Source organism: Grammomys surdaster, unplaced genomic scaffold (assembly GCF_004785775.1).
Source record: "Grammomys surdaster isolate TR1022 unplaced genomic scaffold, NIH_TR_1.0 139, whole genome shotgun sequence".
Lineage (NCBI taxonomy): Eukaryota > Metazoa > Chordata > Mammalia > Rodentia > Muridae > Grammomys > Grammomys surdaster.
Window position 1 is genome coordinate 13,290,796 of NW_021604597.1, and position 15,569 is coordinate 13,306,364.

The 15,569-nt window shown below is 40.5% G+C and overlaps 1 protein-coding gene across 1 annotated transcript in view; it reads left to right on the forward strand.

The window, feature by feature from the left end:
• The first annotated feature begins 1,768 nt into the window (after nt 1–1,768).
• Nucleotides 1,769–15,569, forward strand: part of Gmps (guanine monophosphate synthase) — a 31,622-nt gene continuing 17,821 nt past the window's right edge. Inside the window, exons 1-5 of the mRNA XM_028763634.1 lie at nt 1,769–1,894; nt 5,943–6,124; nt 8,114–8,228; nt 10,988–11,085; nt 13,202–13,305. Of these exons, the coding sequence (XP_028619467.1) occupies nt 1,868–1,894; nt 5,943–6,124; nt 8,114–8,228; nt 10,988–11,085; nt 13,202–13,305 (526 nt within the window). The 5' untranslated portion in view covers nt 1,769–1,867. The remainder of the gene's footprint in view (nt 1,895–5,942; nt 6,125–8,113; nt 8,229–10,987; nt 11,086–13,201; nt 13,306–15,569) is intronic.

Below are 15,569 nucleotides of genomic sequence, written 5' to 3' on the forward strand. Positions count from 1 at the left end.
CTCTGTAGACCAGGCTGGCCTCGAACTCAAAAATCCGCCTGCCTCTGCTTCCCAAGTGCTGGGATTAAAGGCATGCGCCACCACTGCCCGGCTAATTGTCCTAGTCTTATACTGAGGACCTTTCCAGGATTCCTGGAAAGCCAAGGTCTGCAGTCCACATTAGAAGGCTGAAAAAACTGTTAATCAATGAAGAAGAATGTTAGCTGCAGTACAGAGTAAATAAACTCACAGCAAACAAAGTCTCATAATCAGAAAAGCGAAGTTTTTCCCCTTGGATCCCCTTGTATCTGCATATCATGGGAACTTGATGACCACACATAACGTACTGAAGAAAATTTATTCCACTTGTGCCCAGTGGCTTATCTCTTAGTTGATTCCAGACTCAGTCAAACTGAGAGCCATGATTAACCATCACCCCATGACAGGAATTTAGAGCAGAGGGGGGGGGGGGGGGAGAGGAGAGACTGAGACTCTGAACAATTTTATTTACTTCCTTTCCTCCTCCTCCTCGTCCTCTTCTTTCTTTTTATTGCCTAGGCTATCTTGGAATTTTAATCCATATGTGGTCTAGACTGGCCTCCAACTCACAGGGATATCCCAGCAAGTGTTAGGACACCAGTGACACCTGGCTTCTTCATGCACATCATTCTTTTTTATTGTTGCTTGTAAAGGTTCTTATTTCATTTTATATGTGTGTGTGTGTGGGGGGGGGGTGTCTATGTGCACATGTGCTTGTAGGGACAGAGGCCATGGGAGGATGTTGGGTTTTCTGTTTTATCAACCCCTACCTTATTTTCTTGAGACAGGTTCTCTCACTAAACCTGAGACTAGGCTGGTAGCCAGTAAGCCCATGTGCTTCTTTTATCTCTGTCCTCCACATTTTTAGGTTTACAGGTGAATGTGGCCACACCTAGGTTTGATGGGGATGCTAGGAATTAAATTCAGGTCCTCAATGTTTGGGTAGTTCTTACCTGTTGAGTCATTTCCTCAGCCACCCTGCTCAATGACCCAGGGTTTCCTTATACAACCCTGAAACTCACTTTGTAGGCCAGAGTGAGAGAAAAAGATAGATCAAGAGCGTATGAATATTTTTCTTTTATTTACTTCCTTTCCTTATTTTTTCAGTCTGATCTCGAACTTAGATGTGCCTACCTCAGCCTCCAGAGTGCTGGGATCAAAGGTGGTGACTGGCTACCATTCATTCTTACAAAAGAAAGAAACAAACAAACAAAAACCAAACAAGCAGTAAAGTAAATAGAAAGTAATTTCTTCAACAAGGTAGGCTCTATGAGAAATCTTTAGCTAATTGTTTAAAAACTGAGGTGGTGGCTCACACTTTTAATTTTACCACTTAGGAGGCGCAGCCGACAGGTGGTTTTAAGTTTGAGGCTAGCCTGGTCTGCAGAGTAACTTTATTTAGAAAAACAACAACAAAACCCAAACCAAAACAAAAAACAAAAACAAAATTTGAGCCACTTTTATTGTGACACAATGAATCCATTACTTACATGTATCTTCCAGTTTACAAAGATTTGAGGTTTGAGATGGTATGTAGCCAGTACTTAATCACATCCAGTGCTATTGCCCTGCCTGGGGGCACGGCTGATACTTTCCTTTCTGGTAGGCTGGGTGTTCTCTTCCTGGGGTGACGACAAGGGCGGGGCTTGCACGGCCCCGCCTTCGAGAGGCGTGGCCGGTTAGAGGCGGTCGGGCGGAAGCTGGAGGCGGGAGTAGCGCGCGCTTCTGTGTTCCGAGGCCGTGGCAGGGTTCCGTGCCGCTGCTGTGCTTCACGCTTCAGCCGGTCCCAGTGCTGTGCGGCTCGCGTCCAGGCCCTGCCAGCGGTCTGCGCCCGCGGCGCTGGTCCCCGATGGCCCTGTGCAACGGTGATTCCAAGGTCGGTCTGTGATTGGCGTCTCTGCCGGCCTCCGGCAGCGTGAGCGAGGCCTGGTGGTCCATCCGCCTCCCTCGGCCGGGTCAGCGGCGCTCCGCATGTGCCAGTCCCGCCTCCTGCGCGGCTTTCCGGCATCGGAGGTGCTTTGTTGGCTTTGCTAGTGTGCGGATCCGAGCGGTGGGAGCTGCCCCCGCGGCCGAAAGCGTCGAGTTCCAGCGCAGAGGGGACTCGGCCGTGGGCCGCGTTTCTTGGAGACTCCGAGGCCCTTCAGCCGCAGGGCAGGGTCGGGGCCTCGCTTGCGGCGGTCGCGACCGGGCGGCCTGCATTCTTAACAGCCTAGTGCATGCCTTTCTGTCTCCCTATTGACCTCAGCTTCTGTTTCTGGTCCCAGGTGTGCTCCGTCACCCTCTTCTCCCGCCATCTTCCGAGGGGAAGAGTGTGTGGCCAGGTTCTGCTCCTGCGCACTCTGTCTCGTGTTTTACGTGCTAGTTTTGAGGGACGTGTTTTCCCGCATTTGGGGTCTTCCTGGGAGACGAGGTCTCCCCAGGTCCTGGAAAAAGTTGGCTAACTTCGTTAGCCAAGACGCGAGAGCGTTGAGCCGATGATGCGCGCTTGTGGCCTTCAACTTCCAGTCTAAGATGTTCTTTCTTGCCTGGCCTCTGAATTGGCCCCCTTTCCATTCCGACCTAAAGTCGTCTCTGATCTGGAGAGCTTTCTTACCTTCACAAAGTCAGTTTTGTCAGTGAGAAACTGTAGTGTTGAAATAATTTACTTTAGCAAGGTGTACATCACTCGTGTGCATGGTTGTGGCCTAACTTTAGCAATCTGGTTAAATTTCTCTTCAGGTGTATGAAACTCACTGAGTGAGGATAACTGTTCTGCAGCCAGGAATAATTTCTACCCTTACAAACATGGAGCTTAAGTGTCACAACCTCGTGAATGGCTGTTTTAATATGTAGTAATCATTCAAAACCTGTATTGAACAAATGAATAAACATTGTGAAGTAGCTTCTATTTTCTCAAACCTAGGCACCTGTCATGGTCTGAAGAATAAGTCTCACCTAACACTTCTGTACATTTGTCTTTAATTTTTAATCTTACAACTAACTCACTGGAAGAATTCATCTTTATGGTGGATGAGTTCACTGTGGTATTATAAAACATACTGCGATCTAGGAGAGTTCACAAAATTACCTCAAACAGCGTGAGCATATTTTTTTCAGTATTTTCTTAAGATGATATTTTTGATCATTGTGATATATTTGAGTTTAAGGTGAATAGCTAAGGTCAAGGTCATGTGGCAGAGTGAGCAGCTCACAGCTTTCTATAACTTCAGCACAGATTATCCAACACCCTCACCTGGCCCATGTGGACACTGCATGCAAATGGTGCAGACCGACATGCAGGCAAAACAAACACTGTTATAAGGAGTTTAAAAATAAAATGCAAAAAAACTTAATATAAATAATAAAATAGTTCTTAAGCTGGCCAATTAGAATTAACCATTACAGATCAACATTAACCAGCACCATCAAAGTGGAGACATACTTCAGTTTAAGGCTAGCTTCCTACACACACACACACACACACACATATGTTTATGGGTGTTATGCTTACATGTGTGTCTGTGTACCTTGTGTACATGCCTGTGTGTTCATGGAGGTTAGAAAAGAACATCAGATCCCCTGGGGCTGGAATTACAGACAGTTGTGAGCTGCTATGTGGGTTCTGAGAATTGAACCTGGGTCCTCTCTCTGGAAGAGCAGCCAGTTAGTGCAGCTCATAACCCCAGAGCCATTTGCCTGTTTTTAAAATTTTTTAAAATTCTGTTAAAATATTTTATGTAAATGAATGTTCTATCTATCTGGGTTTTTGTTATCTGGAGAGACAGATGGAAAGCAGTTGAGAAAGTGCCTCCCAGGTGGCCTGTAGGCAAGTCTGTAGGGAAGTTTTTTTTTTTTTTTTAATGTGAATGAGATGGCCCACCTTGTAGGAGATACCTGCCATGGCAGGTTGTAAAGTACTATACCACTACACTATAGTGAGTATATTACTATGACATATCAGTTAGCTATAGCCATGGGAATGGTAATTGGTAGCCACAAAAATGAACTTGAAACTGTATTATTATTCTTTGTTAAGAAATTTGTGGGCCACCTGTCGTTGTCTAGCACATTTTATCTTGTCTCTTCTGATGCTAGTAAGCTCTTGATTTTCTCATAATGGTGGCAAAATGGAAACAAGACCAATAAAGGCCTTCTCACTTTCCAGGCAGGCACAGTCTACTGAGCCACATCTTCTTTGTTTCTTTCATTTCTCTTCTTCCTCCCTTCCAGCAGCTTCTCTGGATCCTCCTCCCAGTCCCAGGTCTTGCAGAAACCAAGATGAGAGCCTAGATTAAAATAGTGCACTGGATTTATCACTCAACTTCAGTTGCTTTTGGAACATGTGAAATGTCGTTGCATTCATGCCCACTCTTCTATTTTTGCATTATTGTCCAGTACATATCTCTTAGCACGTTTGTTCTAGTGTCCTTCTTTTCTATGATAAGACATTTGGACCACAGGCAACTTGGTAAGGAAAGGGTTTGGTTTGGTTTACACACCAGTACACAGTCCCTCATTGCGGGAAGTTAAGACTTACCATGGAGGAATGCTGCTTGCAGGCTTGCTTTCTTGCTTCTTTCCAAACCTAAAATTAGCTAGCTTTCTTTAATACCCCAGGACTGTCTGTCTAGTTATGGATGGTATTCTTTCTGTGAGTCGGGCCATTCTATAGAAATTAGCCTCCAGACAATGCCCCACAAAGAAGCCCACAGGCCTAAACAGGTATAGGCAGTTGAGGTTCTTCCCCTCCTCCCCCCCCCCCCCCCCCCCCCGTGATTCTAGGTTATATTAAATTGGTTGTAAAAAATAAATAACACCTCTAGGTTTTGCTAAATTACTTTTTAGAGGTGTTAAAAATTTATGCTCAACAGACAAGTTTGAGAGTTTAATTTTATTTATTTATTTATTTATTTATTTATTTTTATTTTTTTGGTTTTTCGAGACAGGGTTTCTCTGTGTAGCACTGGCTGTCCTGGAACTCACTCTGTAGACCAGGCTGGCCTCGAACTCAGAAATCCGTCTGCCTCTGCCTCCCAAGTGCTGGGATGAAAGTTTAAAATTAAAAGTTAAGTGTTCTAGGTTAGATGTGTGTGTATTCTATTTTTCTCAGATAGTAAAAGATTTTAAAGTGAATTTAGCCATACTTATACTCTAATAGCAGGTTTTAATTACTTCATTAATATGTTTCTTAGGAATGCTGTCCCTAATGGGATGATCATATCACTTACTGTCCAGAGGAGGCACAAGTAATATGAATGCTGGCATAACAGGCAGGGATCAGAACTGCTAGCAGAACAGGATTGTTTTCCTGCTTGACTGTGTACATAAAGCTCATTAGCAGGAGTGACCACATCAGTCTGTAGTGGCACCTTGTACTCACAGGTTCATGTGTCCACGAGAAGGTGTATACTAACATCTTCCAAAAGAACTTCTGAATCCATAGCTTAGAAATACAACATAGGTTAACAGTTTGCATCTGTATGGTGGAGCTGACAATGACTCCCTATTTTTTATTTTATTTTATTTTTTAATTTTTTAATTTTTGTTTTTTTTCGAGACAGGGTTTCTCTGTGTAGCCCTGGCTGTCCTGGAACTCACTCCGTAGACCAGGCTAGCCTCGAACTCTTGAACTCAGAGATCCACCTGCCTCTGCCTCCCAAGTGCTGGGATTAAAGGCGTGCGCCATCACCTAGGCAGACTCCCTATTTTTTAAAACAATGTAATTAAAATTTTTATTTTGTATATATGGAGACACAGTGTGCTACAGCATGCACATGGAGGTCAGAGGACAGCTTATAGGAATTGCTTCTCCTGGTGCTTTGCCTCAGTCATCAAATTCAGGTCCTTGGGCTTGGCTACAAGTCTTCCTGCTGAGCCATTTTACTAGCCCCTTACTAGTAACACAGTTATTGTAAGTAAGAATTTCTGTTTTGTTTTACTTGTAGCCGGAGAATGCTGGAGGAGACCTTAAGGATGGTTGTCACCACTACGAAGGAGCTGTTGTCATTCTGGATGCTGGGGCTCAATATGGGAAAGTCATTGACCGAAGAGTGCGGGAACTCTTTGTGAAGTCTGAAATCTTCCCCTTGGAAACACCAGCCTTTGCCATAAAAGAACAAGGATTTCGGTAGCCTCTGATTGATACATCATCAATGGGATTGAATTCAGATTTTAGAATATTAGTTTACTGGGGCATTGACTTTTTCTATAAAAATCCAGCATAGTTTTTAAAGAAATTTCCTATAATTCTGATTTGGAATTAAAAAGGAATAATTTACACTTTTAGTCAAAAAAAAATTACCGTGATGTTTTCATTTTTTGCTTGTTTGTTTTGATGATGCGGGGGAATCTACCTTGATTTTCATTATGCAGCAGACTGCCTTGATGAATAGTTTATAAGAGCTTTGGGTCACAGTCCGATGTAGTTATCGTGATCATTAGTTCATTCCTCTTAGAGCATTTAATCAAAGGGAAAATGTACAAATGGTTGGGTAGAGTAGCTGAAAGGGAAGAAGTATTTATACAGAAGTCTCTTATGTTCCCAACCCTGAAAACCAGTTGCTAAAGGAGAAAAACCTAAGCCATATAAGGCTAATTCCAGTGACTCATGTCCCTACCAGGCAAGATAGCCAAGTTATGTGAGGGCTTTTGGTTCAGCAGTTTTTTAATATTCTGTCCTTTCATATGGATTAGTGCTTGACAGGTTTTCCCCAGAAGTGACCGCAGTGCCCATCCTTAATTGACTCAGACTTTTACACTAGATGAATGAAAATGAAGAAAAAAAAAAGGAAGGACTTGCCCACTCTTAGGTATGGTGGAGGAGAAAGTTTATTGTAGGAAAAGAAGAAAACACAGCCAGAGGCAGACATGTTTGAGAAAGTCTAGAGCAAACATGACCTTGAGCTGGGTCATGTTAGGAGAGTTCGAAGGGTGGAGGAGTTGGCTACCAAGAGAGGCAGCCTTGGCCAAGAGAGTAAAGGTTAGACCAAAAGGGTAGCAAACCAAAATGGCTGGATTGTGTAGGGGATAGCTGGGCTGGAGAAGTTCATGGTAGGCAATGGCGTATGCCAGCTATAGCCTGAGGGATATAGGGAGCCTGCAAACTTGGTGGTCAGTGTACGCTTTGATCTGTTAATGGGCAACTCAGCCAGTTGTCTGGGGTTTGAGACTTAATACTAAGTGTGCTGTCTTTGTCTTCAAATGTCTTATTTTTAAAAATTAAACTGTGCATGTGTACATGTACATCTACATGTGAGCTTGAGGCAGTCAGAAGACAGTTTGTAGGAGTTGGTTCTCTTTCACCATATGAATCAGATCTACATGTGAGCTTGAGGCAGTCAGAAGACAGTTTGTGGGAGTTGGTTTTCTTCTTTCACCATATGAATCAGGGATCAAACTCAGGTCATCAGGATTGGTATAGCAAGTGCCTTTACCTGAGTCGAATCACTGGCCACTGAGTGTATTTCTGCCATTCTTTATAAAAAGGAAACAAAACAGTCTCTTGCCTTGTAACTCTCTGGCTGTTATTGAATTCAGTATTGTAGAAATTGGTGATGATTCTCTTTCTTCAACTCCCTCCCAGATACTAGCATTAGAGACATGTACAAGGCTTAACTATGCAATTTCTTGTTTTCTTTTTCTTTCTTTTTTTAAGTCAGGGTCTTTATGTAGTCCAGGCTGTCCTTGAACTTGGAATGTAACTTGAGGATAAGGTTGAGCTCATGATTTTCCTGCCTCACGTGCTGCCTCTCCTCCCGCTGCTCCTTCTCTCCTTCATACAGGTTTTCATTCTCTGTATACCAGAGGCCTCTGCTGCACACTCAGCTTTTTAGTTTGTCATCTAGGCAATTTTTCTCACCCTACTCACTCTTTTCATCATATTTTCAGGGGTAGCTGATACAGAGCTGTCTTGCAAGTGTGTTGAGTGTCAGGAACAACTACAGTATTGAAATCTGTACAGAGGACCTGTGTTTGCACTTTTCTTTCTTTCTTTCTTTCTTTCTTTCTTTCTTTCTTTCTTTCTTTTTTTTCTTGGACCTTTATATATATATCGTATTAAGTAATTAAAAATTAGTAGTCACATTGTTTACTGACTCCTCTTTCAATCAATCTACAGGGCTGTTATCATATCTGGTGGACCTAATTCTGTGTATGCAGAGGATGCTCCTTGGTTTGATCCAGCAATATTTACCATTGGCAAGCCTGTTCTAGGAATTTGCTATGGCATGCAGGTATAGCTGCAAATTGAGTTTGAGAGTTGATTTAATGTTTTTTTCTTGTGATTTAAACACTATTTGTCTTTAAGATAATTTGGGCAAAGTACTACTATATATTGATTGCTATTCTGTGATGGAACTAACCTTATAAGGAAACCTGTTCATATGTAACTAGATCACTTAACAAACCACTGTTTGTTTGTCTGTCTGTCCATCCATCTGTTTATTTATTTGAGATAGGGTCTCACATATAGCATTGACAAGCCTAGAACATGTTATGTAAGTTAGGCTAGACTTGAACTCACAGATATCCTCCTGCCACTGCCTCCCCAAGTGGTGGAATTAAAAGTGTGCACCTCTGCGCCACTACTGTTCACTTTTAAACAGTAAGAATTCCTGTTGTTTCTTCTAGCCACTTTGATTGGTTGTATTCTCAGTCGTGGCCATTTTAACCATTTATTAGACAAGAACAATATCATTGAACAGGATGATAGATAACATTAAACCAAAACATGCTAAGACCTCACTTGTCAAAGAAATAATTGATTAAACAAGATCTAAGGGAATAAAAACATAAACCGGATATGTAAGCTCTCCCTTACGCTTGTAAGCCTAGGATTATCACGTTACAACATTTAAACATTGGCTCATTTGATTGGATCATCAGGAAACAGAGCTAGAAATCATCCTTACATAATGTACTGTGATTAGTTGCATATTTGCACATTTTCTGTGCCCTTCTCCATCCCCTTTCCTTTTATTCCCCTCTCCTTTTCTCCTCTTCCCTTCTTCCCTCTCTCTCATCTTAGCAGAACTTTTTGCTGCATAGTCCAAACAACCCAGAAAGCGTTACTCGTCCTGCTGAAGTTTCTTGAGTACTGTAACATTCACTTAAAAAATAACCTCTTCTCCTCTCCCTATATTAGTTAGGAACAGATCTGATAGAATGAATGAATGAATCAATCTATCTATCTATCTATCTATCTATCTACCTACCTACCTACCTACCTACCTACCTATCTGTCTCTCAAAAGGGAATTTATTACAGTGGCTTACAGTCTGTGGCCCAGCTAGTCCAACATTGGCTGTCTCCTAATGGAAAATTTAATCCGTGAATCCATTAGTCTGAGGCTGTATGTCTCAGCTGGACTTCAGTATACATCAGAATCCCAAAGAAGTAGGCTCTAATTAATGGCAGTGAATCAAAAGCAGAGGTAAGCAGGCAAAGGCAAAAGTTTGTTTCTTGTCTTTTATGTTGGGTGCCAGGAGAAGATGTGGCCTAGATTTTGAAGCAGGACAGGGTTTCTTTACCCTCAATCTGGATTTAAAGGTGGGTCTTACTATGTCAAATGAGCCAATTAACTAAAAACTTCTCACAGATATGCCCAACAACTTTGTCTTCAGTTAAATTTAGTTTTAGTCAAGAATAGCCATCATACCCACTTCTGCTTTTAAACTCAAGAATATGTATTAATTATATTATTTACTATATTAATAATTATGCATATACTCTCCCCCACCTTCTCTCTTAAGGTTTGTTTTTTTGTTTTTGTTTTGTTTTTTTTCTATGTTAAGAATAGCCAAGAGACTGGAGAGATGATTCAGTGGTAAAGAGCGAACACCTGGGCTTGAATCCCGCACCCACATGATGTGTACAACAGTTTGAGAAACATACCATAGTTGGCTACTTTTGTAGTTTACAGATAAAGTTCATGCCTTTTTTTTCTTCTCTCCTCTCCTCTCTTCTCTTCCCTCCCCTCCCCTCCCTCCTCTTCTCTTCTTCTTCTCTTCTCTTATTTTTTGATACAGGGTTTCTCCACGTAGCCCTGACTATCTCATTCTGTATACTTGAATTCAGAGTTCTACCTGCTTCTGCCTCCCGGGTGCTGGGATTAAAGGAGTGCTCCACCACTGCCCGGCTAGTTCATCCCTTTTACTACATCATCATCTTCATCCTCAATCTCCCCCCCTCCCCCAAGACATGGATTCTCTGTATAAGAGCCCTGCTGTCCTGGAATTTGCTTTGTAGACTAAACTGGCCTTGAACTTGCAGAGATCTGCCTATCTGCCTCTGTCCCCCAAGTGCTGCTATTAAAGATGTGCTCCACCATGCCTGTCCTCATCTAATGTCTGGTTTTGCCTCTCATCTTTCTTGTCATTCTCTAATTTAGCCATTCAAACTTGTATAATTATCAAAATAGTTCATATTTTTTTTTGTCATGCCCTAACTCCTATGTTGTTGCTACAGTTTTTACCTGCAACAGCTTTTAAATCTCAAAGTACCTTTGTAGCTGGTTTTAGATTAAATTTTGACTTAAGTATTAAAATTTTTCCTCTTTCTTCTTGAGATAGTCTCATTATGTAGTTCTGGCTGTCCTGGAACCCAACTATGTAGACCAAACATGGCTTGAGCTCACCGAGCTTCACCTGCCTCTGCTTCCTGAGGTCCGAGATTAAGGGCATATGCTCCTCTACAGCTGGCTGCAAGTTTTCTGTTTATTGTTAATTAAAGTACACCAAATGGAAAGTCTCTCAGTGTTTAACAGATTAACAACCTCAGGTCAAATTCCTAGTCAAATTTTGTTACAAATTTATGCCTCTTAATAATTTTATATACAGTAATAATAGTTACCTACGGACATTAAACACTTGTTTACGCAGATATATTTATGATATAAATAACATTTTGGAGGCAAAGGATATAAATAATTATTATTACCATACAAACTTTTCTTTTGATTCATATTAACGCATTAATTTTTTTCCTTGAACAGATGATGAATAAGGTTTTTGGAGGCACTGTGCATAAAAAAAGTGTTAGAGAGGATGGAGTTTTCAACATTAGTATGGATAATACATGTTCATTATTCAGGTATTATGTTTTAATCACATTTATTTAACTTTGGGTCCATCCATACATGTATGCCACTGTGTGTGTGTGTGTGTGTGTGTGTGTGTGTGTGTGTGTGTGTGTGTGTGCGCGTGCGTGCGCGCGCGCGCGTGCGTGCGTGTGTGAATTGGAAGACAGTTTGTGGAAGTTGGTTCTCTCTTTTGTCAGATGCCTTCATTAGTCCAGCTATTTTGCTAGACCAATGTGTTTAATTTACATGTGTATTAAATTTTTTGTTATACTTATTTTTTGTGTCTACACACATGCCGCTGGAGCATATGTTGAGGTCAGAGAATAACTGTGGGAGTTGGTTCTCTGCTTCTACCATGTGGGTCACAGGGATCAACCACTTCCTTTTCATAATTAAAGACCGTTGCTTTTGTTTTTGTTTTTGCACTAGAGTTCCATCTTGCCTGCTGGGTTGTGTTTACTTCTAGATGTTTTTGTGAACAGTTAGGCAATATGTATTTTCCTTTTTTTTTGAAAGATATAATCAGTATATATAATTGTTTTATATTAATGTAAAAGTTTATAGTCTTTTAATCTAACTGATTTGATTTTACTACGTCTTACTCTCTTAAGCCTGCTTGCCTGCCTGCTTTCCTTCCTCTGTGTGTGTGTATGTGTGTGTGTGTGTGTGTTAATTCCATGTGTGTGCATACCTTTTGAGATCAGAAGAGGGTGTTGGATCTCCTGGAACTGGAGTTTTAAGTGGTTGTGAGTCCTCTGATGTGGGTACTGGGAACAGAATGTTTTGGAAGAGAAATAAGCGCTTTAAACCATGGAGCCATCACTCCAGCCAGCCTGATTATATAATAACCTGTACCTTACATATATCTATACTGTACATATAGCTGTAGAATAACAGTATAAGCATCATATTATTAAGTCAGTGAAATGTCTGTTTTAAAGATAAAATCTCAGAAATGAAATATTGAAATTACAGATTTGTTATCTGAGATTTTTTTTTAGTGTAATTAGAGTACTAGCTCCTTCATCAGTTTAGTGTCCAAGCTTTAAAAATATTCTCTGTGTGTGTGTGTGTTATATGTGGTGCATGATGTTTGTATGTGTGTGCATGTGCACATGTGCTGTATGATGTGTGTGTGTGCTGTGTGATGCGTATATGTTGTGTGTGTGTTTATGTGTGTTTTTATGCACAAGTGTGTGTTAGACACCCTATTCTACTGCTCTCTGCTTCATCCTCGTGAGCCAAGTTCTCTGACTGAACCTGGAGCTAGACTGGCAGCCAGGAAATACCTGTGACTTCCTGTTTTGTTAGCCCACAGGATTGGGGTTACAGGTCCGCATATGGCTACAACTGGCTTTTTATGTAGAAACTGGGGATTTGAACTTTTATCCTCATTCTTGTTTTAAGCAAGTATTTTAAATCACTGAGTTTCCTGTATAATCCTCTAGTTCTCAATTTTTATTAGTTGCCTACTTTTCAGGTTTAATATCTTTTATTGGTATTATTTATAATAATGTATGTATGTTCATATATAAATTCTGTGTAAATTCTAACAGTGATGCATCGCTACATAGCTTTTACCTCCTGAATTTTCTTAATCTACCATAGAGCAAACTTGTATTTCTAAACAAAATGACTGTTGTAGTTAGGGTTACTATTTCTGTGATGAAGCACTACAATCAAAGAAACTTAGGGAGGAAAGGATTTATTTAGCTGCCTTATTTATTTAGCTTATTTATTTATTCTTAAGTCATCATTCATTATAAAAGTTAGTCAGGACTCAAGCAGGGCTGGGACCTAGAGGCAAGAATTAATGTAAGGCTATAAAGGGGTGCTGCCTACTGGCTGGCTCTTCATGGCTTATTTAGCCTGTTTCCTTATACAACCCAGGACCACCAGCCTAGGGGTGATACCACCCATAATGGGTAGGGCCCTCGACAGTCAATCACGAAAGGATCCTACAGATTTTCCTACAGCTAAATCTTAGGGAGGCATTTTCTCAGTTGAGGCTTCTTCCTCTCTAATGATTCTAGCTTGTATCAAGTTGTTATAAAACCAGACAGTTCGTTATCAGACATGGTTCTCTTTGAGATATTTGTGTGTAAATTTTACTTTTTATATGTTTAGGGGCCTGCAGAAGGAAGAAATTGTTTTACTTACACATGGAGACAGTGTAGACAAAGTAGCTGATGGGTTCAAGGTTGTAGCACGTTCTGGGAACATCGTGGCAGGTAAAAAAGTCTAAATTTTGCAGATTTCATTTGAACTTTTTTCAGAGTGATCATGATTCTGTATGAGATATTCTTAAACTTTCATTTAAAATGTTTATTTTACTTCATTTGGTTTTTTTAAAACACATATTGTGCCTGTGGGTCAGAGGACTGCTAAAGGGTTCTTTCCTTCACCTATTTGGATTCCATTAGGTTCAGGTTTGGTATCAAGTGCCTTCACCCATTGAGCTGTCTTATGGGTTCTTTTTTATTTATTTATTTTTTTGTTGCTGTTGTAAATGTGGTAGGATTCATTATTGACCATGGAGAGGTCACATAATGCTTTAAAATACTTAATTTAAAAAATAAATATTCATATGAATAAATTAACACATGAATGTATGTGTATCTGTATATGTGCTCAAGAAGCTGAGAGTGGTATGGGTTCTCTGAAGCTGAGCTGCAGGCATTTTTGAGCTGTCTGATATATATTCTGGTGATCAAGGGATAAAAAGTAAAGTTTAGAGCAGGATGTAGAAGTGAACTAGTCATATCTTTGAATTGTGAGAATGCTCTGAGTGGAAGGACGAAGATTTGCTAATGGATTGAGTGTGGCATAGCAAAGGTAAATAATCAAGGTGTTTTTTTTTTTTTTTTTTTTTGGTTTGTTTTTTGTTTTTTTTTGGTTTTTCAAGACAGGGTTTCTCTGTGTAGTCCTGGCTGTCCTGGAACTCACTCTGTAGACCAGGCTGGCCTCGAACTCAGAAATCCTCTTGTCTCTGCCTCCCAAGTGCTGGGATTAAAGGCCACCACTGCCCGGCAAAAATCAAGCTTTAAATGCTGGATATTTTTTTAAAGATGGGTGGAATTTCTATTTAACTAATGGAAAAGACTTAAGGATGCTTTATTAAATAACATCAAAATAAAAGTGTCTAGCTAAGCAATTATATTGATTTCAGAGGTAAAACCTAGGCTGGAAGTAAACAGATGGACAGAAGTATAGAGTATTAGGTTTATGAGATCACTTGAGAGTTTATAAAGAAGATATTTAAGACCTGAGGTCTGGTTGATTCTGTATAGAGAGATAGGCCAGGCGAAGAGGGACCAGCAATGAAGAGTAAGAAGCAGCACACCGTGAGATAAGTTAACTGAGAAGACATATAAAGTATACATGCCTCAGATCTTGAGCCTGCCCAGTATGAGTTATAAGAGTTGAGACAAATTTTTTGATCCATGAACCATAAAATAGGGGTAATGATGCCCATGTAAAACCCCTAGCTTAGCACCTGTTGCTTAGCAGATAATCCATTAAACTCTTTGGTCAAGTATGTGCAATCATATAGTAAATATCCCCATTCTGAATACCTCAAGTTGTCCACAATCCAAAACTAATTACTAACAAATGTCCCAGTTGCAAATTCTTTAAGTGTCCCCAAATGACAAGTTATAGTCAAAATGCAAGTACACTTAAAATACTACGTATTTTAGGCTACTTATCTATGTTACTTTCATATGTGTACTTGGGTCTCATCCAAAAGTTAGTAACAATGTCTGTTGTGTGAAAAAACTTTTCTTATGGAGACACAACTCACAGTTGATAGGGAACCCACAACAGACCAAAATATGGATATCACCAAGTCCAGTTAGGTGAACCAATGAGTTTCCTTGGGGTTGCAGGAATATGAGTGAGAGGTTACTTAGAGGAACAGGAATGACTCAGACAGTTGCATTACCAAAGCCTGCCACACCATGGGGTGACAGTTCACAAAGCTGCGAACCTGGAACACACTGCACTGCTTGTTGGTATTTTAACAGGTTGGAGAGTTTCTATTCTAGGTGCCAAAATGGGTCTAAACTAAACATCTTCCAGGCAGCCCACCTGGTTTCTGCTTCTTCCAGGCAGCTGGTCTGGTCTTGGTTGTCTTTGTAGCTCAGCTTGTCCCATCCCAGAGAGACTTCCTGAAGCTATTTGAATTGTTTACCTTTCTGCTTAAGAGCTTCCTGGGATGCAGTGTTTCAGTCTTGGAAACTGTTACACTATGACAACTTAAAACACTTCCCGACCCAGACATTTCAGAGTAGGGCTATTCAACCTGTATTTGTAGTTACTGGAACGAGAAAAGAAAATAATAGGAAATACTGAGAAATTTGTTGTATAAAGGTTTTTTAATGTTGGGCATTGAGGTTGCTGAGTATTTGCTGAAGTCTTGTAGGACTGAGAACCAAAGTTGAGTTGTTTTCTATGTTAAATAGATAAGAAAATCTTAGCAATGATAGAGAAATAA